Genomic DNA, 27,723 nt, shown 5'->3' on the forward strand with positions numbered 1-27,723 from the left:
GACATTTAACATTTTCAAAATTACTTTTGTGAAGATTTGCAGGAAAACCAAAGATGTAGCATTTTATACTGCTGCAAACATGGGATGAACCGCTGGTAAATGGAACACTAGACGTTCTTTCCCTACCTTCCTCTGGCCTTTTCTAGATTCCTTGTGCACTCTGAAAAGTCAAAGTTCCAGCATTACTATTTTGTGACCTGTTGCAAATGCCTTTAGTATATTTTTATGATATTTTCTATTTATTTAATTAATAAATAGTTTCTTAAAATTCCAAAGACATAAAGGCTGGTTTTAAGAGTGTTCTTTATTGCTTTTCTAACAGGCATAAATAACTCTTCCCATAACTATTCATATGAAATGCCAAGTACTTTAAACCATCACCAATCACTATATTATTCTTTTCTTTAGAACTCATGGTATGAGGGTTCTGAGAAACTGCAGGGCTGTGTTGCCCCTGGTGCTATGCTAAAAACCAAACAAAATTTTACATGGCAGATGAAACGGCTAGTTTCTTAATTTTCAAAATAAAAGGAACAAGAAAGGTTCCACATTGGATAGGTGGATTGGCAGAAGAAACAGGAGGAGCTTGTTTCCCCCTCCCATTCAAATTTTTCCCCTGACATTCTGCTTTTACCTACAGAAGATACAGATTTGCAGCAAAAAATTGCCAGAGACAAAGAGGTTAAACAGCCCTTCCCTGCAATTTCTTTGACCCTGTTTGTATAAATGAAAATCAGTCTTGGAGGTTGCAAAGGAAAAACACTGGCAGTGCAGCCCTATGCACATTTAGCAGGAAGCAGGTCCTACTTGAGTTCAGCTTCTGAATAAGGCTGCATTCCTCTATCTACTTACCTGGGAGTATGCCCCATTGAACTCAATGGAACTTTTTTCTATGACATGCATAGGATTATGCCCTTAAGAAGGGTCTATCACAACATCCAACTTTGAGCCAAATACTTCTGATCTAATTGCATATATGATATACAGAGATGTCCAACTGTTATAACGTCATTTGGATCAATCATGTGAAACACTGAAAGCTCAACAATTGCTGCCATCTTCATTTTATAAACTGTTGTTGCACTGTACTATTACACATTTGACAATGTGGAGTGGGAATATTTAACCGGAAAAAGTAGAGACATTTAGAAAATAGGGTGCAGGCATCAGAGGGAATGTTAGAACCACTGCAACTAATACCTGCATTTTCTAGAGACACTATCAATTCAGTGACAGAATGCTGCTCCTCATTGGAGGATATAGACTATAGCATCTTAAAAGATACTATTTACTAATACTGTCAACAGGGCAATTATTTTGTAAAGCATACTGTCTTGTGATCTTCGGATGAAGGGCAGCATATAAATTTAATAATAAGTATATCAAAGGGACTATCATATATAATTATGCCTGTGCATCTGACAGTCATTTGGGCACCCTTCACTTTACTGTTTGTTGTTATACTGCTATGTGAACAGGTAGGGAAACATGTATTTATTGTAGCAGTACTTTATTATAATTTTTAGTTCTTCTGATTAAGTGGCTCTACCAGCCCCTCACAGCTCCTGGATCCAGATAACAACACAGGTATACTCTTTGATTCTAAGGCCATCTCTAATTCTTCCTACAAATACCCACAGCTCTTTGTGCCAACATAATAATGTACAGAAACAGAGCAGTTGAACCAAGTGTCTAGTAAACTAACCATTTTGAATATTGATGTTCAAGGGAGAGCTATAATATGATTTAACTTTTATTATCTACCATATTAGATCAGGAAAAATTACAGTGGTGCCCCGCTAGACGAATGCCTCGCTAGACGAAAAACTTGCTAGATGAACGGCATTCGTCTTGCGGAAGCCGCCCCGCAAGACGAAAAAGTCAATGGGGCTGCCTCGCAAGACGAAAAATTTTCGTCTTTTTTCCGTTTAGTGGAGCGCGGCTGTCATTGCCGCTTCGGTAGACGAAAAAACCGCTAGACGAAAAAATTCGTAGAACGAATTATTTTCGTCTAGCGGGGCACCACTGTAGATGTAATGCATCAGCTGTGTTGGTCCAAACAATTCCACACAAAACAAACTGATCAAATGATCAAAGAACTAGAAATATTTTTCTAATCAAGTACTTTAACCTTTCAAGTTAGTTGTCATATTCTGAAAACAAAAATATTTTCTGCACAGGTCAGTCAGCATATAGTTTTACACCTTAAGAGACAGCTAACAATGGGTACATTTAGTACATCACCAGTATCAAGTTACATTTAAGAACTTGAATGGTGCTTCTCAGACTATTTCTACTCTTAACTCCTTTTGTTTAAATGAGGCTTGATAATTTGTTTTGTGAGGAAAAGGCCAGAAGCTGTGCTTTCTTTTTGAAACAGGCTCCAAGAATAGCCACAGAGAGAGAGAGAGAGAGAGAGAGAGAGAGAGAGAGAGAGAGAGAGGATTTTCACTTCCCTCCATTGGTTTTTCTACTCTGAGCAAATTTACCTTGAATTAAAACTCACTGAAATCAATTGTACATGTGATCTGTCTATGGCAGTTAAGTCAAAGAGCAATCATCCCACCCTCCCACGATGACAACTCTCTTCAAAATCATGGTCAAAATGTAGAGCTTTTCCTGAGGTTCAAAAAGTTAAAATGCTTTCATTATGGAAATGCCACTCAACTGCGGGTTCGCATGTGACAACCTAGTTATTAATCCCCATTTCTAAACCAGAATTAACAGATAGACAAATCACTCTCGGTGTCACTGTCATCCGAGGAGTCCTCTTCCTCTTCCTCCTCTGTAGAAACCAGGTGCACTTTCTTTAGACCTGTGCCTACTTAAGAAAAAAAGCACATTATGCATAGATCTAGAATAGCTAATTTCCAGCATTCTAGTACAGTTTAACATGCCACTTTGAAGAGAGGGTCTTGCTTGGTTCTTAATGTTTCTGGGTGCTACAGGACATACAATACTGGCTGCCAACTTGTGGCTGATTTTAGGGTGTGGGGGAGGGGGAAGGTTCACCTTTTCTTCCCCAGATGAAATCCTGACAAAAAATGGTCTCCCCACCAACAAGGCTATGACTCTTTAACACTAATGGGTTTTTTTTTTTTAAAAAAAAAAAGGAAAAGCCTTACAGGAGATGGTGATGTGTGTGTGTGTGTGTGTGTAAAATGCAGATCAGGTCAAATAAATGAGAATGGGTATAAGAGATATTATCTCTAACCCTTTCATTCCAGTAGCTTATGAAAAGGATTGAAAAAAGAGCAAACAAACAAACAAACAAACCAAACAAACATAGCAGCTGTTCACTATGCATTTAGTGCAACCCAGTGTCAGCACCCCAGTGAGCTCCTGCCCTATAGAGTGCACAGAGACACATCCACCCTCCAGACATCCCTGTGAACCACAGGCTCTCTTTCCTTATTTCCTGTCCGCCAGAACAAGAGTCAACAGATATTGGTTTATACCATCCACTTAAAAGGAGGATGCTGACTGCCTACAATGCCAGCCCAGGGGGGCTCCTCCTTGCAGCCAGCTCTGATTCTCCCCTCCACAGAGTATGCAACAGATTTGTAGCAGGCATTTCCCTCATCAGTGTCAGGAACAGAAATGTTTGAACTACAGTAGTTGCTATCATGACAAAGAAAAAGAAAGAATCCAAGTTCTGTGAAAATAATGCTGCTTAGAAGCAGAGGGTGTGTGTGTGTGTGTGTGTGAGGGGGCTCCTCTCACTGAAGGGGACCAAACATGAAGTAATTTGCAGTCCTACCTCTGAAGCAAGTGAAAGGAGTGGCCCTATGACTGTAGAGGAATGTTTACACAAAATGTAATTAGTGGCTTACCAGTAGAAAAGGGACTTCTTTCTTCAGAATAATCCAAGTAATCAAAATCAAAGGAGATGTGGGGATTCTGTTGGAAGCAACATTTCAGAATACTTCAGTTTACCATGCAAATATTTTAAGAACCATAAGCCACTTTTGAATGTCCAACCTACTTTGTGCTTCAGCAAGTTGCACCAAGGTTCAGCCTTCTCTTTTGCAAGGGTAATCACAGGTTCACCATTCTTAAGGTCACAAGCTGATTTTTCTTTGATGATATTTTTCTGCAGCTCCATATCAGCCAAATAAAATCTGTCTTCTACGGAAGCACTGACAGTATTTTAAAATATTAGTTTGAAAACAGAAACAAATCATTTTTTATCCTTTTTAGTAAAATATTTCCTATCTACCTGAAAATGATCCTCTGGGAGAAAAACCTGCAGTCGTAGCTGGTAATATTTTGTAATTTTATCTTCAGAACAACAACATCCTGCTTTTCAAACCATTTTATTGATGGATAGAAGCTAAAAAAAATGAAAAACAGTGGTTAAAATGGATTTGATTTTTAAATACAAATTCCTACATATGAATTTCCAATATCCTGGGAGTAATTCAGTTGACAAGCCATGTAATGCTGCTGCTCGATTCCACGACATATAGTAAAAAGGCTTTATAATGCCAAAAGTGAAAAGAAAAAAAAAAATGCCAAAAGTGACAGCCAATAAAGGCACATCCTCTTCAGAAACAGCCTACCTCCGATCAGCAGGTGCTTGGGAAAGCTGAGGATGGCATTCTCCATTGGGCCCTTCTTGTGAGCTTCTTGGGAGCACCTGGTTAACTGCTGTGGTTGGACTCAATCCCCATGTGGAAAAGAATATCAACATTACAAGAGGAAAAAGACCAAATCGGACAGAAGAGCCTGAAGAAGTATATTGGCGGGGATGGGGTGATGGAGCTCCATTAAGAGCCTCCCCTCCCGGCGATGCTCTGCAATGGAAATACGGCTGAAGCTGGTTTTTCACACATACCCTTGTCCCACAAGACAAAAAACTATAACAGACCATACAGATCCCAAACTTTTCTCATATATACAGGCTGGGCAATTGGTTCACACACAGTGAGTGGGTGCTCTTTCCTAGAGTGTGCAGGAGGACTCCAGAAAACAGTTCCATGTTTTTATTGCAATTGTTTCCTGCCAAGACCCAAGGCAGTTTATACAATTTCTTTGTTTTAGTATTTTTAAGTGGTAAACTATAATGCAGGGGAATCCTCTCTGACTGACTGATGGGCTTCTCAGCTGCTGATGGTACTTGCTCCCTGGCATGGGTTTCCTTGCCCTACCTCAGGATACAAAGGTCTAAAGGACTCGCAGAGAAGGTGGGGTTGTTCCATCAGTTCTCTTAGGGCACTGAGGGCTCCCTGCCAGGACCAGCTGATAGCAATTGCTCCCTAAACGGGCTTGCTTGCTTCTCCCTTCTCCCAGAGCCCATGTCCTTAGACAGCCCTAGGGAAGGTGGGGAGAGGAGGCCCTGACTGTTGTCTCAGGCCACTGATGGTCTGGTGCCCTGATTTGGGCTTCCTTGTTTCCATTAATAACCCTAACAATGCCTAAGAGAGCTGAGGGAGAAAGCAGATTCAAACTGACAAAAAGAAAAAGCATTCAGAATAACAAAAATGACTTTTGACATATTAAACAGACAAGAAGATGAGAGCTGCAGATGGGAGAGAAGAAGACTGTCAGAACAACTTAAAGAATAGAGAAATTAAGCAATTAAACAGATGAGAGAGCTAAGTGAAAGAAGCTTCCCCTTCTAGACAGTGTTAGAAACAGATATGAAAGCTAGGAGCTAAATGGCACCTTAAACCTAGGTTATTGGCGCAACAACGGAATGTCTAGGTGAGTTTTTTTTAATAATACAAAACTGAAAAAGAACTGTAACTAAAATATTATGTTCATTTTCTACAAGGTCTAGTCTTCCTCTGCCCACCGCCTAATATTCTTAAGAGGGTCCCTTCTCCAATCTTCAGAGGGTAGCTGGAAGTGGGGAGGCAGAAAAAGGCCCTCCTTTCCTTCTGCTCTTCAATTTTAATCTGAAATCTTAGGCTCAGTACTGTGCCCAGAGCTCAGAAACTGCTTGTGCTAATGAAATTCTGTGTTGCAAAATGTGCCTAGAACAATGGGAGTTTTGAACACTGTTTCTAGACAAGGCCAGGAAAAGAGCTAGAGGGGCAGCACTTTGGAGCTGCCCAGGACTCAGTTTCAACTCACCTCACCTGTCCCTGCCTCTCTGGGTGGTGGGGGCATTAACCCACTGCTTTCTAGAATCCTTCTGCATACCTCCAGAGAACCAGCTATCAGCACCCAGGCCTTCATATTTTCAAGGCTGAACTACACATGCTTGATATAGGGGTGCTGTCAGCAGCTCTGTGGCTTTAGATGGTGCCAACACTATGGCGCATCTTCAGGTGCTTGTGGCGATAGCCTAGAACGCCCAGAGCAGCCTAACCTTGGTAATGTTTTATTGAAATACACTATGTACTTCAAGGACCCACAAGAACTCACAGAGGCTGCCCCCACCAAACTTTGGAGTTCCCTTTCTTTTAAGGCTTGCCAAAGTCCATGCCTGTACTTCTTCAAAGAATGGCATGAAACTGCCTTTGGTGGTCTGGGATAGGGAAGGAGAGAAAAGAAAAAACACTGCTACCCACTCAAGGCATTGGGACTGGGAACAACATAAGCTCCAAACCAAACAATTAAAATTGATACCATTCATGAGATGGCTGTAGACATTCATCTGCTTTCTTAGCTGCAGTCATTTCATCTAAATGAAAGACAGAACAAGTTCATTTTACACAGCACATACTGTAAACCCAGGACTTTAGTAAAGCTATATGGGCAACTGGAAGATTTCACATTTGGCAAGCTGCATTGGGTTACTTTTTGTACAAAAAAGCAACTGCTAAGTGCAATTCATTATTATTATAATGGAGCCAGATTCAGCTAACATTTGCGCTAGTGGAAGCCAGCACAGGGAGTTCCACTAGCCCACCCCCAAATTGGCTTTGGAGCATCAGTAGTACCCTCCTGCACCCCAGAACACACGCGGGGGGGGGGTGCTTCCATCTAGCAAGCAGAAATGCGTGCGCTGACAGAACGATCATATTAGTATGATGTTGAATTCCATTTATTAAATTTATATCCTGCTTTTCCTTCCAAAGGAGCCCTGGGCACAAACAGTGAGTAATAGAACAAACAAAAAATCTTTAAAACTCCTTAAAAGCAATTCTAATACAGATGCAGCCTGGAAAAGATTAACTTAAATGGCTTGTTGACAGAGGAAGATCTTCAGTAGGTGTCAAAAAGACAACCTGTCTAATATTCAACGCGGGAGCATTCCAAAGGGGAGGTGCCACAACACTAAACCTCCATCCTGAAGGTTCCTAGCACTAAGTCAGTTCAGAAGGATCCCATGGTCAATGGTTTCAAAAGTCACTGAGTGATCAAGAAAGAGTAACAGGGCCACACTTCCCATCTTTCTCCTGATAAAGGTCATCCATTAGGGTGACCAAGGCTGAATAAGTCCCATAACCAGGCCTGATTCCAGACTGAAATGGGTTCAAGACTATTTCTTTTATCCAAGACTACTTGCAATTGTTGCGCTGCAACTTTCCTGAAAAAAGGGGAAATTTGCAGCCCATCAGATCACTGCCCCTTTCACTCCCTCCCACAAGGATGCATTGGCCACACCCTGGATCCACTTGGTCATATCTCATTGGCAAACTTAATAAGGTAAGGAGGATGGGAAGGCATGTTGCTGGCTACATCATCACAAGGACCTCATCCACATCCACTGAAACAAATCCTAGTAAGTTGTAGCAGATACTGTAGTGGATACCTCACTGGAGACTGCAGTAAATGTGGATGTGGCATCAAGATTGCTACATGGGTGAGCAGTTTTACCCTCAAAGTGCTTTATGAGCAGTTCACAATGGGCTTCCGAAGAGTCTAAAACTTTATTGCCTGAAGCAGATGCTTTGCCCCCAGGAATGATAATTTTGGTTGGCACCTTTTGCTATCCAGGGGGATGGGTATTGGACCTGGCAAGCTAGGGTTCTGGGTAACACTTCTTTATTCATTTTATGTACAAACTTTACAACAGAAGACTTCAAAGCCAAAACAAAACAGTATATAACAAAACTTTATCTCATATTTTCGTTTGTACTGATTCTTCTCGGATTCCCCTATTTTACTATTCTTTAATATTTGTCTCCTTCTTTTGGTTCCTTATCCTTAATCTCTTAGGTTTTTTGTTGCATTAACAGCTGTTTATATTTGTTATTCCATATTTGTTTTAATTTCATCCTATAACCTTGCTCCCTTTAAACTATTGCATATTAATTTTAGGCTCCGAAACCAACTCTTTTCATGTAATTCCCACTCAGCCATGAAGCCACCTGGGTGATTTTGGACCAGTCACTAATTCTCAGCCTAAGCTACTTCACAGAGTTGTAAAAGACTTCTGGGAGAAGATTTATAATGAACTTAAAAAGGTGTTGAAGAACACATTTGTTAAAAAACCAGAGGCCTTTTTACTAGGTATTGTCAATCAGGAAATCCCAGCCAAAGACAAAGTAATTTTTATGTATGCCACGACAGCAGCAAGGTTATTGTTAGCAAAGAACTGGAAGACAGAGGTGATCCCGACAGTTGAAGAATGGCAGTTGAAGATGATTGAGTATATGGAGCTCGCAGAAATGACCGGGAAAATCCGTGACCAGAGGGACGACGCGGTGGAGAAGGATTGGAAGAAATTTAAGGACTATTTAAGAAATCATGTTAAAATAAAGATTTAAGAGGAGACGGAAGTAAAAGGCAACAGCTAGTATAATTCAGAATTAAAGGAATAGGTTTAAAAGTATATACTATTGGTTAGATTTATGTGGTTTAAGGTTACTACAGATGAGATACAATGTACGCAGAAGGAGAGGGTGTGAGGAGGTCCTTAAGACAATGTTAAGGAAGATGTATTGGAATATGATAATGTATTGATGTTGTTAGTTTTTTTCTTTTTTGTTTGTTTGTTTAGTTGTTTTGTATTGTTTTTTATTTCATGTTCTTATTTCAGAAAATAAAAAACTTTTGGGAAAAAAATAAGCTACTTCACAGAGTTGTTGTGAGGATAAATTGGACATGGAAGGCGGCGTGTATGCCACCTTCCGTTATCTGGAGATAACACACACATGCAATCAATCAATCAATCAACCAACCAACCAACCATAAAGGTCCTTTCAAGGCAGCATACTTACCATGGTGATTTTGTAAAGTTTCTTGAGAAAAACTCTGATTTGTAATAACGTCACCCTCTTGCACATCATTCTGCACATTGGATAAGGCTTGTTCTTTGGAGGCCTGTGAATTGAGAGTAGTCTGGTCCAAGATGCTTTGTGAAGGAGATGCAGCCTGCTCACTCACCCCACACTTCAGAGGATCTATCCTAAAAGGGGCGTGTGAGATGTTACACTGCACTTTGCTTACAATAACATTTTACTCATTGGATGGGCAGCAGCCCAGACACTGAGTGATGTTGTTCTTCAGCCAATATAAGGCACATTTAGGCTTCAACGTCTTCTGCAGTTCTTCCTGCTTTTTTAAACCTCAAGCTAGGGGCAGAATGTATGCATGGAAAAAGGCTGTGATGAGGAAGGATGATGAAATACTTTCTACTTGTGTCATTTTCCAGCTCAAAAATCATACTCCCCACATAGTTTTTAATCCTCTGGTGCAAAGATTTTTACCTTTGGGTGCAACAGAAGCTTGGGCACACTGATTCTGAGTTAGAAAATGACACAAGAAGAAAGGGTTAAACAGCCTTTCCCTGCTCAAATACAGCCTGCCCCAAACTTCTGGTTTAAAAAGGAATCAACACAGAGACACTTGGGAAAGGACTCACCTAGGAGGGAAGCTTCCTTCTCTCTCTAGTCAATCTCAGCCTTAGAAACTAATTTGAGACTCCAGCACACTAGAAACCAGCCACACCCACCCAGGACACTCAAGACGATCCACACCAAGGCAAGTTTTGGAACTGAACCTATTAAACAAGGAGAGCTCTCAGATAAAATGTGGTGAAAGCTCAACAACCACTGAAAAAGAGGTTACCAGAACAGCGAGAGTAGTTTGTCCATATATATCCAAGGGCAAAAGCCCTACTAACTTATTTATACATTGCGTTTCAAGGACTATATAGCCCTCCCAAGGTGACTCGCATCATAAACTGTAAAATACAGTAAAACCATTATCAAACCAAGTAACTAATGCTCAAACTGATCAACCCCAGTTTGAGAATGATACTGCAACACCCCTGAAAACTACCTAAACATATGCTATTAAAATGTAAGTGCTATAAAACTAAGGAGAACAGAGTGCCAGCTAATGCAATCCCTTAGCCTCTGTTATGATCTCAATATGTCCTTGAACTGTTACCTTCTAATTTTAGTACATTTTAGGGAAATGACATTGAACAAACTAAGATCTTCCAATATTTGGGCATAACTTTTTCTTATAATGCCAAATTGACAACACACTTGACTACATCAGCTATCTCAGCAGAGAGAAGCGCAAATGCCATCCTTAGGGTCTTCAGAAGGAAAGGCGCCGGCTTCCTCCCAATGGCCCTAAAAGTCTTCCAGGCAAAATCTCTAGCCCAACTCTTGTATGGCTCTCTAATTAACCCTTCTGCTAATTTCAAGATCCTCGAAATCGTACAATCAAAATTCTTAAGATCCTTATTTGGTACCCCAAAGAGTACACCTAATTCAGTGTTAAGGCAAGAGGCAGGACTCACCAGAGTGGAATTAAAGGTATGGGAACAAGCAATATCCCTCTGGCTGAAAATCCATTACCACCCAAAGGGATTGTTACCTCACTTCCTGGCCACAGTCCCCTATCCCCCCTGGCTTATGCAAATAACTAATAAGATCAAACAAATTGGCCTAAACCCAGAATATCTTCTTAACGGAACTTTAAATAAGGCAAAAATTACTATTACTCAGAGACTTCATGATATCGAATTACAACAAGAAACTGCCTTACTCCCGGAGAAGTATAGATGTTTAAAATCTTGGCCTAACTTTGCAGCGGCCCCTTATCTAACTAATATCACTAATGAAGCCTATAGATGGGCCTTCTCTAGAGCCCGTTTCGAGACAATGCCTTCAGCAGTGCTGTATGGCAAATTTATGAAGGTTCCAATGCATGCGCGTCTCTGCCCCTGCACGTCTAACAAGGTAGAATCCGTTACTCACATCCTTTTATTTTGTGAATTCTATAGTGAAGAACGTGCTCGATATATTTTACCCCTTTTAACAAAATTTACACCTTTACAACACTATTTGGAATCCTCCCCCGAAATTTTACGAAAATATCTTCTGGAGGATTCTTCAAGTCTAGTATCAAATGATGTGGCTAAATTCTGCACTTTAGCTATTGAGAAGCGTAAATCTCTTTTATTGAATTTTGTGTAATTGTTTTATCTCTGGTGATGTTGTTGCCAATTTTTCTCTGTTTGGATTTATGATTTTATGATTCTTTGTACTGCTGGCTTTTGCCGTAATAAAACTGACTGACTGAGTACACACAACACTTCTTAGCTGAAAATTTAAAGCTTCATTATTTAAAAAGAAGAAATCGAAGTCACTCCCTTACAATACAGGTAAGTCCTTTTCCTCTTGAACCGTTTCAGCATCTCTATATAACTTCTGGAGTTCACTGATGTGTTCTGGGTTGTCAATTCCCATTCCAGTAGACAGGATCTCAGAACGAATATTGTATTCATTAATAGACGTTTTCAGATCTAGAAGTCTGGTGACACAAACCTGAAATTTAATTATGAATAAGTTGTATTTGCTTTCACACCACTAGTTTGCAGCTCCTTCATCCCTCAAACTTCCTAGTTATGACTATGAAACTGACCTCCTTATCTTCCTTCCTTCCTTCCTCAGTCTCCCCCGCTGCAGCAACTATCAACTAGAGTTGAACCCTTAGATATGGCTTAGATTGGTACATTGATCTGTCTGTGGTGGGAGATTTCTGTGTCCAAAAGCACAGAAATTTTGGCAGGAAGTTTTTGCAATCCTTACTGATCATCCCTGTCAAAACCAAGTACCATACCCTATCACACCACTTGTGAATGGTACATCTGTCTGCATCTTGCTAATCCCAGATGCATGTGTGCTGCCACAAGGAGGTGGTTTATAAGATTCTTACAAGGGAGATCCTTTCTGCACCCTTTAAATAAAGAGAGCAAAGCTAATCCCAGTTCTATTTCAATAACTCTGTGATGATCAGTAAGGATTGCAAAAAATTCCTGCCAAAATTTCTGTGCTTTTGGACACAGAAATCTCCCACCAGAGAAATTGTTTTCATCACTAATACAGATGTGGTGGCTAAGTGCTTCTTAAAATCAAAGTTGCCCACTGTGAAAAGGGTACTGTGTCAATAATGTCTCCTCTAAAAACTAGCAGCTCAAATGTTTGGGAAGATTTTCGAAACCATTTGTAAAATCTGTTTATCCATTGTTAAAATACTAAGATGACAGTGCTGGAGACTTCTAAACCAAACCTCAGTGAATAATTCTCTTCACGGTCCTTAAATCTATAATATCCCAGCATAACCACCTGATAATACAACCACCTAGCTGGGGGCATCTGATTTAAGTGCTGATCAAAGTGGTATAATGTGGCAAACCTGAGAAAACCAAGTATCTCATACCACATTCCAAGTATCCCATATTCAAAAGAAAGAAGAGAGAGAGAGAGAGAGAAAGAAAGAAAGAAAGAAAGAAAGACTCAGTACCAACTTAAAAGAAGTTCACTTCAGAATAAAGTTAGATAAATAAATAAATATATAAAGTTAGATAAAGTATTTAATGTTTTGCTACATACCACTGGATCCACCCAAATTGTGTTTCCCAAAGCAAGTACTATTTTTGCTTCATGAGGTTTCCCTCTGATCATCTGATTAATGTATCTCGTAACCTAACAAAAAAGAAAAATCCTCAGATATCAAATGCTTTGCTTAATACAGGCTAGTGACTTGCAAAAAGTTGTTTTAAAAAAACAAAACAAAACAATAGGTGGCTATCATTGAAACAAGTTTTGGCACCGAATTCTCTGTGTACCGTAAGACAATTGAAGGTAAGAAAAGGGAGTAAACTTACTTTTGGATTCCACTCCATTTCATTATCAATGGGTTTAACTCTACAAACAATAAATTCCACTGCTTGAGGGGGCAAAGCTTGGAATTGTTCGGGTAAGTTAAGCAATTTATAATTTTGAACTTGACCAAATCTGCCTTCATCTATATACTTGATATGAAGGCTATAAAATACAGAGTTTTCTTCCTTGGGTGGTACTTCAAGCACCTGAACCCTGTAACAGAATGGAAGAAAAGGGAATTAAAAAAATTCCAACATATAAGGTAAGTTAAACCAACAGAATTCTTATGTGTTTGTATAGAAGTTTTATCTTTAAGAGGTGATGCTATACTCGTAAACTTCCTTCCAGATTTCAAGAAATCTAGGACTAAAACTGCAGTTCAGTTCTGCTGGTAAAATGCAATTCTCCCTTCCTTGTAGCACCAACATTGTTGGCGAGTTCTGCTAATGAGACTTCATGACTTCACAGGCACCCACTGTACAGTGCCTATGACATCAGTGAACTTGGATCACACAGTTCTTCCCCCAGTACCAGCCATTCCAGCACAAATCTATCTTTAAAGGTTTATTTGTGTTTACATTTTTTATGGAAGTTATATTGAGGCTACGTGCTTCCCAGATGATCCCATGGGCATCCATAAGGAAAGTAGTGGGGGATACAAGCAAGCCTGTATAAAGCAATCCATCCAGAAATATATTGAACATTTACAAATTATGTTGTACAGATTATATTGTTAGCTGTACATCTCTGTGCCTAGGTCTGAATAGCTTTTACTGGCATAGAAAAGCACTAGGCTAGATTATACCATAATTTATTTGCAGAAGAAGTGAAACATTCTACCTGTGGAAAGTGTTTTCTTCACGTAATCCATACATTGCTAGCTTCTCCAATGGGTCAGCAGGGACAAGATTCTTAGCTTTTTTATAGTATGCATTCATTTCATCTGCAAGAGCTGTATATGGATCTTTCTGTTTACTGACAATGCGGCCAAAGTAATTTGTGGCATCCACAATAAAAAGAGGAAGGATCTGAAAGAGGGAAAATACATGTGAAAAGGAGTGCTGCAACATTAGCAAATAGGCATATTCCCAAGTCACTGGGTTTAAATGTTTGTTTCAAATTCACCTGCTTCCAGCACTTTTCTTTTTCAGATTGCAATAATAACAAACAAGAAAACTCATACCAACATGTAAAACATATATTGTAATAAACATTCCAAAAGGTTTTACCACATCCTTGCATGTGTAGAGGGTGCACTTCTCTCATGTTCTGGCCTCGTTTCTGGCACTTTTAACAAACCTCTTCTTCTCTGATTGTTTCCCTTCCCTCTTTCCCACATGAGCCGAGTCTCTGAGACCTAAACTACATGCAAGTGAAGGACCTCTGTATGTTTTATCCAAACCTACTGGAATTCTACAGAATGTGCAAGTAAGGAAAGTGGTCCATTTTAAGGAGAAAAGGAGGATGTGAGAGAGACTGCATCCCCCCAAGGCTTCCTTCACTGTATCTCCAGTCAACAAACCTCTCAGCCAGGCTCTCTTCCAGCATTAGTTCCCCAAGTGGGAACAGTACCTTGAAAGAGGGCTGTGAGAGTCTGAGCCCCCTGACTGTTGCACTCTGCTCTGGAGCTTAAAATCAGACTGAGTGCTGCTCTTCCCGACTCTCGGTCTGATTGCAGCAGATGGATTGTTAACAACACGGATCTTCCACATTCACATCTAATTTGAGTAATATACTACAACAGTGATGATAAGGCCTGTGTCTATTTTGATTTATACATAGCAGCTTGCAACCATAGGTACTCCAAAAATTTGGGGGAAAATCTAAGGTATCTTCCTACAGCAGGCATAGGCAAACTCAGCCCTCCAGATGTTTGGGACTACAACTCCCATCATCCTTAGCTAACAGGACCAGTGGTCATGGATGATGGGAGTTGTAGTCCCAAAACATCTGGAGGGCTGAGTTTGCCTATGCCTGTCCTACAGTAACTAAAAAGACTGCTGCTCCAGTTCCCCAGTGTTGCCTATGAAACACAGTCCAGTTTCCAGAAAGAAAACTCAGTTTACTTTTGCCAGCATAAACAGCTATAAGGGAGGGGGGAAATCATCTGTGAAAGATTTTAAGTGGAAGAGGAAAATTCATTTTATCATGTAAAATGAAGTTTGGGAAGGCAGAAGATCTGTGATCAGCGGATCAAAAGAAATCTGGAGCACTGATTCTTTCATGCTCTGGGGCCTGAACTCTCTTCCACCAGAAGATAGATACAGCATGTTTAAGATACAAGAACGAAGCCGTACTACTAACTTACCGTTACATTTCCAGTTGCAGGCAAAGTTTCATTTGTTACCTTTTGTAGCATATCTATTTGTAAACTAACTCGATGTCGATCTGGACAGCGTTTCTTATTCCTGACAGAATAATGATAAAAAGAGTTCAGTATTTTAAGAGAGCAAATGCCAGGAAGGTGACAAGAATACAGGTGGCGGATAAGAATACAGGTGATTCCTCACTTACGCAGGGGTTACGTTCCTGGCACAAGTGAAAGCACCTAAGTGGGGAGTACCCTCTAAGCACCCTTTATATAAATAATAATTACTATTACTACTACTGCTAATAATAATTTATTATTTATACCCCACCCATCTGGCTGGGTTTCCCCAGCCACTCTGGGCGGCTCCCAACAGAATATTAAAAACACGATAAAACATCAAACATTAAAAACTTCTAAAAGTCAGACAACTGTTTATTTCCTTGACATCTGATGGGAGGGCGTTCCACAGGGTGGGCGCCACTACAGAGAAGGGCCTCTGTCTGGTTCCCTGTAACTTCACTTCTCGCAGCAAGGGAACCACCAGAAGGCCCTCGGAGCTGGACCTCAGTGTCCAGGCTGAACGATAGGGGTGGAGACGCTCCTTCAGCTATACTGGGACGAGGCTGTTTAGGGCTTTAAAGGCCAGCACCAACACTTTGAATTGTGCTCAGAAACGTACTGGGAGCCAATGTAGGTCTTTTAGGACTGGTGTTATATGGTCTCAGCGGCCACTCCCAGTCACCAGTCTAGCTGCCACATTCTGGATAAGTTGTAGTTTTCAGGTCACCTTCAAAGGTAGCCCCACATAGAGCCATAGCTGTCAACTTTCCCTTTTTTGCGGGAAATTCCCTTATTCCAGTGCCGGTTTTTACTGCAAAAAAGGGAAGGTTGACAGCTATGGCCGTTTCCCAATGCAAGAAAAAGGAAGGTTGACAGCTATGCATAGAGCGTATTGCGGTAGTCCAAGTTGCTGTCTCTTCAATCCATACCAAAAATACTGTATCCAAAAATATCCACAACTAGAATTGAAGCTTTAGGGCTGGCAGGAGGATGGAGGATGTGCAGGAAAGCACTACCCCCCCCCCCACATCCAGCTATTAGGCTGAGCAGCATAAAGAAAATGCAGCTGCACCTCTGGTTTATTCTGGGCTTCCTCCATCCTCACTGACGTCATCTTTGGGCTCCAGGGAAGGTCTCCTTGTGAGCCTGATGACTCTCCAGCTCTCTCCCGTGATTTCTGGGTTTGAATTACAGTGGTGCCCCGCTAGACGAATGCCTCGCTAGACGAAAAACTCACTAGACGAAGGCATTCATCTAGCGGAAGGCTGCCCCGCTAGACGAAAAAGTCTATGGGGCTGCCTCGCAAGACGAAAAATGTTCGTCTTTTTTTTCCGTTTTGCGGAGCGCGGCTGTCATTGCCGCTCCGCAAGACGAAAAACCCGCTAGATGAAAATTTTTGCAGAACAAATTATTTTCGTCTAGCGGAGCACCACTGTATTTATTTCCAGGTGCCACGCATATATGCAGTCATGGGTGAATCAATCATGCTTAAGTGGGGTGACACCTGTAAATGGAGTATGTTGGCCTGCTTTGTACTTAACAGTAAGCCCTAGCCAGAAATAAACCACAGTTTCCTGGGCAGTATGACAGTACTCACTGCTGAAAGAACTTCTACTCCACTCCAGCCCACCTGCCTGCATATGGAAGAGACAGACTATGAGGTTTCGCTTAACAGTACACATGACCCACTACTCATGGGATGTTTCTCTCCTTGGCTGACTTGGTGAGAAACAGACTCTGAGCATTAGCTCATAGACAACACTAAACCAAGCTTGTTTCTTCCAGAGGCAGGCAAGGCAGAGAAGGAGCACCTGTGCACAAGTACCCTGGCTGCTCATGGAAAGCCAAGGTTTATTTCTGACCCTGGCTTACGGTTTCTTGCAAGAATGAAGCCAATGACAACCATCCCTATAACTGCCATGGAAAGCAGGGGAAAAATGCAGAATGCAGGACTCATAAAACTCAAGAGCTGTAATTCCCAAACTGTACACTAGGGCATGCCAGTTCACCATGAGAAATAAATTCGGAAAAAGAGACTTCTGTGAGCCCCAAAGCAGCCATCCATACAGGAGGTGGCTCACTTAAATTCCACATGATTCCCTAGAGAAATCAAAAGGACTATAGTTTGGTGGTACAGCTCATGCACTTAGGTTAAAATCACAGCCTAAATGCAGAATGCACATTTCCAAGTGCTTTAATAATCACCCTGGGCATTGCATTCTCTTTGTTAATGCACAATACTACTGTCTACAGCAGGCTTCCTCAACCTCGGCCCTCCAGATGTTTTTGGCTTACAACTCCCATGATCCCTAGCTAGCAGGACCAGTGGTTAGGGATGATGCGAACTGTAGTCTCAAAACATCTGGAGGGCCGAGGTTGAGGAAGCCTGGTCTACAGGTTATGCATTTTCCTCTTTAAAAGGTCTCCAGAGTCGTCTGCAACTGGACCTAATGGTCAGGGGTCCCTTTACCTTTTTTATGCCTTCTCCAGCTATTGCTGAAGGATGCAGACTCTGGGTGCTGGTATAAATGTAACAGTCTCAGAGAACAAGTAAAAATCCTACATTTTTGAACAGTCCCACCATATGCCAGTTATTTTTTATAAAAAAATCATATGCAGGTCATTTTAAAAGGAAAATTTCACAGGGCACTATATAAATTTTGTCTACAGAAAAATACCTAAATAAACGTCTGCCAAAATCAAATAAAATCTTTCCTTAAAAAGAATTTTCCCAAAACAAACAAACAAACAAACAAACAAACAAACAAACATTGTTTCACAGAACTCAATCTTTATTTTGGGCCAATCTTTCCAAAGAGATCAATGGTCCATCAAGCTTCTCCCACAACCCTACCTCATAAATTTCACACCAAGGAAGCTTTTCCTCTCCACAGGATTTTAAGGCAGAACCCTTTTTCTAAGCCACTTCTTTCCTTGTGCATTTTTCTTCTTCTAGAGCAGAACAAGCCATTTCTTCTCCCACCACCACCACCTCCACTCTGCCCTTGCGTTATCCAAGTGTGGTGTTGAGGAACAGGTGGATAGCCCTGGCAAAGCATTGACAGGAATGCCTGCACCATACAGCTGACAATCTGCTTTTGCCAAGTGATTTAAGTGAGCATATATCATTTAAGAACTGAATAAATAATTTCATTTCCATTTGTCTTTTTAAAGGTAGGTAACTAGTTGCTAAGTTAACATGTATTTTCTTACTTGCAAACTCCGTATGCTTTAAGGTAGCGACAGAGAGGTCTTCCTTTCTTTCTGTCTTCTTTGGCCTCCAACACTCCAGATGTAAAGTTGCATAATTCAGGTGGAATATTGGCTTCTGTGCGTTTTAAATAATGCATTACTCCAACAGCATGGGATGCACTCTTTTCTGTCAACAGCAAGATGGATTTTGCATTTGGTTGTTCTTTTTCCAGAGACGAAATCTTCACGAGGGGGAGAAAATGCAACATTTGCCTTCAGTTTTTATAATCAGGTATTATAATGGGTGTTAACAACAACAACAACAAGAGGTGTCCCTATTCCAATAACCTTGCAATCAAAATTTTGACAGTGGGGCAGATAGCAGAGGGAGGGAAGCAAATGACAACATGATAAAAATCCCAGCAGATGAGACTTCCACACTTAAAATTTAATTTTAGTTAGGAATAAAGGGGTTTAATCTAATGTCACAGAAGAAACAGGCCTGAAGGAAAACAGGTGAGTGTTCTGGGAGAAAGTGTCAGGAGTTAGGAGGACTAGGACAACAGGAAAACCACTTTGAGGGGGGGGGAACTGAAGGAGCAAGAGTAGTGGAGCTGGAGGAATGAAGATCACAGCAGTATCTTAAGATAGAGGAGGGGCAGGGAATCAGGAGAGATTTTCTGTTTGAAATTTCCACAGTCATAAACAGTTCATTTGGTTTGTACAAACCTTTCCAACTGAGTTTTGGAAGTTATCAGATAAGCTGTATAAGCGTGCACCGAAAATTCTTGGAGATGCAGGAAAACTGAAATGAACAACCCGAGTTGCATCAGTAATTCCTAAGGTTGTTATGCAGTCATCGGTTAAAACTGGAAAGCAAAACCAAAAAACATATCATTTAAAGCCACTGAAGCTGGCTGCAAGGCAAAACCAACATTTAGTCCCAAACCAACACTAATTTATTACTTCACTCCTAACCAACACATACTTCTCATCATCAGATTTTCAAGTTCTAGGAGGGCTCCTGCAAATCACTCTCCTATCACTCGCCTATTTAAAATGACAATACTGGTAATGATAAAAAGCACCAATGTGGCAAGCTGTATAAAAAGCATCAATCAGAAGTGCTTTGAATAGCATAAAATGATGTAGACAAATAAGGAACTTTTCTATCATAATTTCCCTGTTTTTTAGTTAACTGATTAACCCTTAACCATGTTTTATGTTACATAAATTGCTATAATCTGCTTGATACCATGTCGCCTCAAGTCTGAAACTGAGCAAACCTTTGCAAGATACAGTGGTACCTCAGGTTATGAACTTAATTCGTTCCGGAGGTCCGTTCTTAACCCAAAACCATTCTTAACCTGAGGCGTGCTTTCGCTAATGGGACCTCCTGCCGCCGCCGCGATTTCCGTTCTCATCCTGGCGCAAAGTTCGCAACCTGGAGCAACTACTTCCGGGTTAGCAGAGTTTGTAACCCGAAGCGTTTGTAACCTGAGGTACACTGTACCTGGCATTCTTCCTCCCTTCCTGCCAAAACATACTGGATGTCAACTGCCTGTTATCCTGGGGCTGCAGAAGCAAGGGAAAAGGATGCTCTGGCTTCAGCTATCAGTCAAAGGAACAAAAGACATAAACAGAGATTTAAGCAAGACGACCAGGCAAAGGGAAACCAGCCTGGTCCAAATTGGATATAAATGCTTGTAGCTCAGCACTTTGTTCTAACCTTGAAGAATGAATTCCCTCCTCTACCTACTCTCCTTTCACTCCCTTTCCCAGTGTGTCTTGTCTTTTTTTATAGACTCATGGAATTGTAGGGTTGGCAGGAACCCCACGGGTGAGCGAATCCAACCCCCTGAAACACAGGAATCACAGCTAAAGAATACCTGATGGGTGGTTATTTTACCTGTGTTTAAAAACCTCCAGGGCAGGAGAGGCAACCACTTTCAAAAGTCATAGAATCATGGAGTTGGAAGGCACCCAAAGGGCCATCTAGTCACATTTCGAGGGAGTCCATTCCACTGTCGAACAGCTCTTACACACAGAAAGTTCTTCCTAATGTATAGTCAGAAACTCCTTTCTCGTCATTTGAATCTATTGGTTTAGGTCCTACTTTCTGGAGCAGCAGAAAGCTTGCTCCATCTTCCATGTGACAACCCTTCAGATATTTGAAGATGGCCATTATATCCTTCTCCAGGCTAAACCTTCCCAACTCCCTCATAAGAATTGGTTTCCAGACCCTCGGTCATCTTGGCTGCCCTCCTCTGCACATGTTCATTTGTCAATATGCTTCTTAAAGTGGGGTGCTCAGAACTGTAGTAGTTTATAAACCTGATGGCAAACCCCCCCCCCTTAATTTTTTTTTAATGTGAATCATTTTGGGAGACAATAATGATCTGAACAGTTTAATAATAATACATCTAATTAAATTGAAAGAGATTGAGAGTCACTATAGTTTTGACAAAGATTTTAGAATAAGTATATGTGAGAAAAAAACAATATATTTACCTAGTACAACATGTGTGCCAGAGCTAAATTTTTTGTTCCATTGCTCTAAAACATAATCAAAATGAAATCCAATGTCTGGGTGCATTTTCAAACAAAATATTGAAGTGCTCTCCACTGCCTAATTAAAAAAGAGAATGGTTTCAAACAATGTGGATTACAAACGAAATGTATAATTACTGAACAATGCTCTGATTTTTTTAAAAAAACCCCAAACTGAATTGAACACTGCTGCATTCAGAATTAAAAGTCTGGTCATGAGTCATCATTTATTTTCTACGATCTAAAGCAGTGATGGCCAAACTTGGCCCTCCAGCTGTTTTGGGACTACAATTCTCATCATCCCTGACCACTGGTCCTGTTAGCTAGGGGTGGTGGGAGTTGTAGTCCCAAAACAGCTGGAGGGCCAAGTTTGGCCATCACTGTCTAAAGGGTCAGTATTCATTTAGCCCTTAAATGAAGGCTAAAGTGCCCCTGGATAATTATAATCATTTATATATCAAACAAATACATGGCCTTTTGTGAAATAAGGAGACACAGATAAATTCATTTGGAATGCATATCAATTCCTTGGTAAGATCTTGTACCTATCAGGAGCAGTGAAAATGCTGCCTCTGTAAACTGTGCTGCACTGCTTGTGTTGCCAATTTATGCTGTTTCAACCCAGCAGTGCCTGCCTTACTGCTTTGCAGCCTGAAAAAACATTCATCCCCTGAAGCATGGGAAACAACACAGTGACTTTGGTTGTTGTGGGAACACTCCACAAACAAGGCAGGGCCTTATCAGTCATAGCAGGATTCCTTTCCTTTCCTTTCCTTCCCCTTTCTTTCCTTTACTCTCCTCTCCTCTCCTGAACTCCTACCTCTTAGCCCCACTATTACCTGATGGCTGCTGCAAAAAGGGTACCAACTGAACAGACATGTGAACTCTCATTATCAGCAACTGCATTTTTTGAATCTCATTGTCAAACTCCTACCTAATATTTTTAAATTATTATTCCTGCAAACTAAGATTTCATGTCTCTGACAAAGCAGAGCTTGAGTGCAAGAAAACTTCTATCACTATAGATTTTTTAATCTTAGTTGCTTTTATCTCAAATTAAAGAATGATGAGATATGGGGTTTATTTTGAACTAGCAGTACCCGGCTACACATTGGAAAAGGAAGATAGAAAAGAGAAAACACACGTTTGTAATTCTGTGGAGATATCGCCTGCCTCCCCACAGCTTCTCCCGTTGAACTCCCGCCTGCCTCCTCTCCTTCTTTCCTCCGGCGTAGTGAAAGGAGACCCCGTTTTCGCCTGCCTCCCCACAGCTTCTCCCGTTGAACTTCTGCCTGGCTCCTGTCTCCCCCCTAGTTTGCCTGCCTCCCCACAGCTTCTCCTGTTGAACGCCCGCCTGCCTCCGCTTTCAGCTGCCTCCCCACAGCTTCTCCCGTTGAACTGCCGCCTGCCTCCTCTCCACCTTTCCGTTTTCGCCTGCCTCCTCTCCGTCTTCCCCATTTTCGCCTGCCTCCCCACAGCTTCTCCCGTTGAATTCCCGCCTGCCTCCTCTCCCAGCACAGAGGCTCCATGGTCTTCCTCCCTCATAAACGGCTCTTCCATCAAAACTGCTGGCTCCGCCCCCCATGCACACGACCAATGAAATTACTGTGTGCTGCTTTTGTGTCCAGTAGATGCCGCTGTTTTTGCCAAAAATCAAGTTTTTACCTTCACAGGTGTGACATTTATGTAATATTTTTACATAAAGACACTCCTGGATTGGAACGCAACGTTGTGTCAAAATTTCAAATCAATTGGTCAAGGACTTTCTGAGATTTGAGGTATTGAACAAACAACCATTTACATTTTTATTTATATAGATAACTCAATGAGGCGCAGTGTCCTTCAGCACAAAAATCCATCCAAATTAGCCAAAGCTTTCATTTCATCAGGATAATTTGTCAACAGTGCCAAAGTGGAGAGGACTGAAACTCCAAACAGTGGTTTCAGAAGCCATTGGCAACCATATTCTGCCTATTTTATTTTCCTTGTCTCTGTCTCTCTGACACAGGCACACCATTCTGCCAAATTTTCAAGCTAGTTGAATTGCCCCCTCAAGTTCAATATTTATTTCTAGCAAACAAAATAATGTAACAGCTTCAAAAGCAAAGGTTGTTGGTTTTTTTTGCAAGAGTTGTTTGCTGTATTCATGAGAGTGAAGGTGCTCTGGGTGCTGTTATCAATCTTTGCCCTTTGAATCCCAGCTGTTTGTTTGCTGCTTTCGATTTTGTAGGGCCAGGTACCTGGGGCCTGCCTGGACAGAGGGGTGTAGCATGTGAGGCAGCCCCATAGGCAGACAGTTCTGGTGATGCCAACGCCTCTTGCCTGCCCCTCATGTTTGATCTGGGCTCCTGTTTGTGGAGGACCAGGGCCAGCGAGTGGCAGCGATGTGGGTGGGACCTCCGCCAGTGCCTTAACGTTGATCAGTCCTGGTGCTAGACTTGCATGCAAAACACCCTTATCTGCTGATGTAGCAAAACAGTGTCATCTGGAGTACCTGGGATTTTGCATCCTGGCTGAGAAAGCAATACTGTATTTGGGATCTGGGTTTTCACCCCACAATTCTGCTGCAATGCATTGGCATTTTTGAGTAACGCAAGTTCAAAGTCAGCAGGGGAATGGCTCAAGTGCCTAAAATCTCCAATTGACCACTTAAGGCTACTGATATCAGATCTGGAGTACAGTATATCTCACCACTGAGGGGGGGGGACCAGTCCTTTTCTGGAAGTGACTAGCTTTTCCTGGTTTGAGATTCCCATATGACAACACTTCATATGCCTTATGCAAAGCTTAGAAAAGCTGGCTTCCCAATGAAGGATCAAATAAGAAATGAAACCATTTCCTTTTGCAACACCCTCTTATTGCCTATTCAGCTATGTATTTATCCATTAACCGGGATAGAAAAGAGGAGAATCTTTCTTTCTAAACAATCTTTCTTTCTAAACAATCTGGACTGTATCGTTTAGGGGGGAAATACCTTGTAAATTATATCTGTTTCTTCTACGGAACTGGTGAAAATCAATGTTTTCTGAATATTAGTAGGAGTAAAGTCCAATGTTTGAAGTAAAGTAGAGATTCGGTCACACTCAAGGCAAAGCTGCACCACCTAGAGTAACATGTAGTTCAAATGTGTCAGGTTAAATTAAATCACTCTTTATAAAAGCCAAGTATTTCACTTCTGCTTCCACTTTATGTTAGGGAATAAAAATACCCATGGCTTGTATCCAACATTACCTAAAGTAGGCCCACTGAAATTGATGGACCAAGATCAGTCATGCCCATAAGTGTCAATAGGTCTACTCTGAGTAGGACTAGCACGGGATACAACCTTCTATATGGAGATGCTGAATTAACCCTATTTAACATGAAGATGGGGTTCCACAATAGTTTGATTTATCCTTTTGTTTAATCAGCGTTTCTGGGATAGAATATTCATGAAATTGTTCTGTGAAAAATTTATGAGCACCTCTCAATCTTATTTTCAAGTAACCTGCTCAAGAAACCATACACAAATAATAAGTGTTCTTATCCTCCTATTTTTGCACATCATAGCTAAACTAGCGGGTTTCATAGGAACCATTCTTGATGCTATTCTCAGAACTGAGAGTTACTCTTATTATAACCCTTAAAGTTTCCAGCTTCTTAACCAACAGGTCTGACCAACTGAATTTGTTCTGTACATAGCCAATCTCAACCTCCAAATTCCACTTAGTATTTTAAAAGCCACAGTGCTTGTAATTTATGCCTACAAGAGTTAGTGAAACTGTGCAGAGCCTAATCTTCAATCCAAAAGCAAATATATAAGAGAGCTATAAAGCTCCTAATATATTACCTGTTGCACTTTGCCATATATGGCAGCTTCTTCCATGGATGTGATCACAACATACGGATCATTCATGAACTCTTTGGTTAAGCGTTCTATGTTTTTGCTCCAGTGCCTTCCAATAGCTACTATCTGCTGAGGTGCAGATTCTTTCTCTTCAACGTTCAAGGATGTTTTGTAATATTCTAGAATACTAAACATCTATAAAACAGGAATTAACATACATGATTATCTTTTCCATCTGCTAAAAGTAATACTATGGGTAAACTACAGGCAGAATTGCTGATGGGAAGACAGTTAACTTACTAATCAACTAACTGCTTTGGGTGGAACTAGGTCTTTGGTTCACAGGAAACCCCTGGTTCTGCACCAGGAAGAACTTCTTAGCAATGCATATTTGACATAAGCAGTACTGTATAGCTGACTATTTTTTTTGGGGGGGGGAGCACAATCTGCGCTAGGAGCAACTATGATTTTATCTTTTTTATAATATTCTTTGAGTTCACATTATCTTAGCACATTTAGCTTATGTGCAAAAACCCACACTTACTTCCATGTTGGCTTCAGCAAACAACACATCAATTTCATCAAACACAAGATGGCAGAGCCTGAGGAACAGTAAGCTGTGATATTCAAGCAACCTCAGAAGGGTATATGGGGTTGTTATAAGGACCTCACCTATAAGGAAGTTGTCACATTTGGTTGAAATCTCAAAAAAAGCATAAAGTACCATCAAAAACTACTAGCCTGTAACCCAGTCACACCCACGCTAGCTAATTCATGACCCACAGACAACCCAAAGGGGGAAAAGAACTTGTTCTCTTGTTTATGAAAGCTTTCCTGTTATGTTACCTAGAAGTGATTCGCACTCACCAAGTGCTGTAGCTTAGTGACGAAGTGGGTGTTTTGCTATCAAAAAGTTCCAGGTTCAAGAGCTGGCATCTCCAAGTGGGTTGAGAAGATTCCCATCAAACTCTGGAGAGCCACTGCTAGTAGGTGTAGACCAGGGGTAGGTAACCTAAGGTTTAACCGCCTACGAGCCGCCCCCAAACTGAGCCGCCTGTTCGGTGCTGTTCCCTGCACGCTGTGCTAAAAAGGCACAGTGTGGCAACTAACTTCCGCGGCACCGGAAATGGCGCCTGTGCAGACGCAGACACCGGAAATCACGAGTGCGCAATCTGGCTCATGGAGGGATCTCTGCTGCAGTGAACTGGCCCAGGCGAGGTAAACCTTGCTGACCCCTAGTGTAGACAATACTAAGCTGGGTGGACCAATTATGTATTAAAAAGCAGCTTCCTGTTTCTAGGGCTACAGACATTTGGAAAGTAATAACCCTCAAACTTGCTTTATCAACTGGAACAAAAAACTGCATAGCAAGGTACAAATTAAGAATGTGAAATGCAATTAGCTATGATGAATTCAGTTCTCCCCTCCCCTCTTTTTTTACATTACACAAGTCGGATGCCAAGTACAGATGTCCTGGTAAACTGCAGTTAATTGGTTGTGTTAATATGGATTTTATAGTTCATGTGAATTGCTAATTTAAAGCAATATTTTTATTTTCGCTTTGTGGCACTGAAACTGTAAAAGAATGATTTAGTCACCCTTGTGATAGACCACTTTAATAAGTTAATGTTACTGTATGATTTTATACCATATTTGCATTTTATATTTTGTTATTCCCTTATGCTGCAGATAAATTTATTCAATCATATTTTCAGCATTAATGATCATGTATGCTTACATCCTCTTGGAATTCTTGTGCTCTGTATTTCTTCCTTATTCATTCCCAGTAAGAGCAATATTGGGTGAATAGGCCTGGAACAATGGCTGTAAGTTTCCAGAGACTCAAACACCAGTTCTGCTTTCTTCCGTCCTGGGCACAGGATTAATGCAACTGGCTATGTACACACACAAGACATCAATTCATACTAAGAGCAGAACCACTTCCATGAATCAGAGGCTTATCAGTCAGAAAATCTCTTTAAAAAGATAACCCACTGCTCAAAGTAATGCAAGCTTGCCAAGATTTTTAAAATCCATGAAGGGAGTGGGGAATTCACACAGTGGTATAGATTCTGAGCAGCCTTGTTTCTACAAAACTCCTCTCTTTCATTCAGGCTTGCTCTTTGCTGCATGCTTATTCAACCCTCCAAATGGCTTGCTGTACATAACCCTCATGAAGTGTGCACATTGGTTATTAATTGAAACATGCAAGGGGGTGCTATAATGCCTTGACCACTGGTCCTGCTAGCTAGGGATCATGGGAGTTGTAGGCCAAAAACAGCGGGAGGGCCGAGTTTGAGAAAGCCTGCTATAAAGGATCAGCACACCAGCTCCAGACAAACCTTTTGCCACTGCTCTCATGGAAGCTCCCTACTTCAGTCAGTCATTCTCCAGTTTATGGAGGGAAATGAGAATAGTGGCAGGAAAAAGCTAGTATGCTCATTCTCATTGCCCCCCTGTACATATTTAGTTAATGCCAAATATGCGTGCCTGAAGAAGACCTGTTTGGTTCTAGTTCCCCCTCCCTGTCAACCCCATGCCCCCAAAACTAGAGGCATTTATACAGATAAAATTTGATCCTTCTCTTTACTCTATGGCATCCCTTAGGAAGAATATGTTATCACAACTTTTAAAAAGTTAATCTCATGTTCTATTGCTTGCAGCTAGTTTTGGATGAGCTGAGCCCATTCAAACATCTACTGCTCAGGGTCCCTAGATAGAATTGTCTAGGCAGGCAACTGGTTAGGCTTAGCCATTCGAAT

At 41.1% G+C, this 27,723-nt stretch overlaps 1 protein-coding gene across 1 annotated transcript in view; it reads right to left on the reverse strand.

Moving 5' to 3' along the window:
• Window positions 1-3,786: 3,786 nt before the first annotated feature.
• TDRD12 (tudor domain containing 12) overlaps window positions 3,787-27,723 on the reverse strand; it is a 35,593-nt gene continuing 11,656 nt past the window's right edge. The window contains exons 15-32 of the mRNA XM_033157106.1: window positions 26,700-26,856; window positions 25,506-25,633; window positions 24,965-25,156; window positions 24,110-24,238; window positions 21,097-21,214; window positions 19,315-19,454; window positions 18,607-18,827; window positions 15,331-15,430; window positions 13,863-14,050; window positions 13,025-13,235; window positions 12,750-12,842; window positions 11,512-11,681; window positions 9,117-9,304; window positions 6,577-6,631; window positions 4,563-4,661; window positions 4,220-4,333; window positions 3,986-4,139; window positions 3,787-3,900 (exon numbers count right to left, since the gene is read on the reverse strand). Of these exons, the coding sequence (XP_033012997.1) occupies window positions 3,787-3,900; window positions 3,986-4,139; window positions 4,220-4,333; window positions 4,563-4,661; window positions 6,577-6,631; window positions 9,117-9,304; window positions 11,512-11,681; window positions 12,750-12,842; window positions 13,025-13,235; window positions 13,863-14,050; window positions 15,331-15,430; window positions 18,607-18,827; window positions 19,315-19,454; window positions 21,097-21,214; window positions 24,110-24,238; window positions 24,965-25,156; window positions 25,506-25,633; window positions 26,700-26,856 (2,571 nt within the window). The remainder of the gene's footprint in view (window positions 3,901-3,985; window positions 4,140-4,219; window positions 4,334-4,562; window positions 4,662-6,576; window positions 6,632-9,116; window positions 9,305-11,511; window positions 11,682-12,749; window positions 12,843-13,024; window positions 13,236-13,862; window positions 14,051-15,330; window positions 15,431-18,606; window positions 18,828-19,314; window positions 19,455-21,096; window positions 21,215-24,109; window positions 24,239-24,964; window positions 25,157-25,505; window positions 25,634-26,699; window positions 26,857-27,723) is intronic.

Source organism: Lacerta agilis, chromosome 8 (genome assembly GCF_009819535.1).
Source record: "Lacerta agilis isolate rLacAgi1 chromosome 8, rLacAgi1.pri, whole genome shotgun sequence".
Taxonomy (NCBI): Eukaryota; Metazoa; Chordata; class Lepidosauria; order Squamata; family Lacertidae; genus Lacerta; species Lacerta agilis.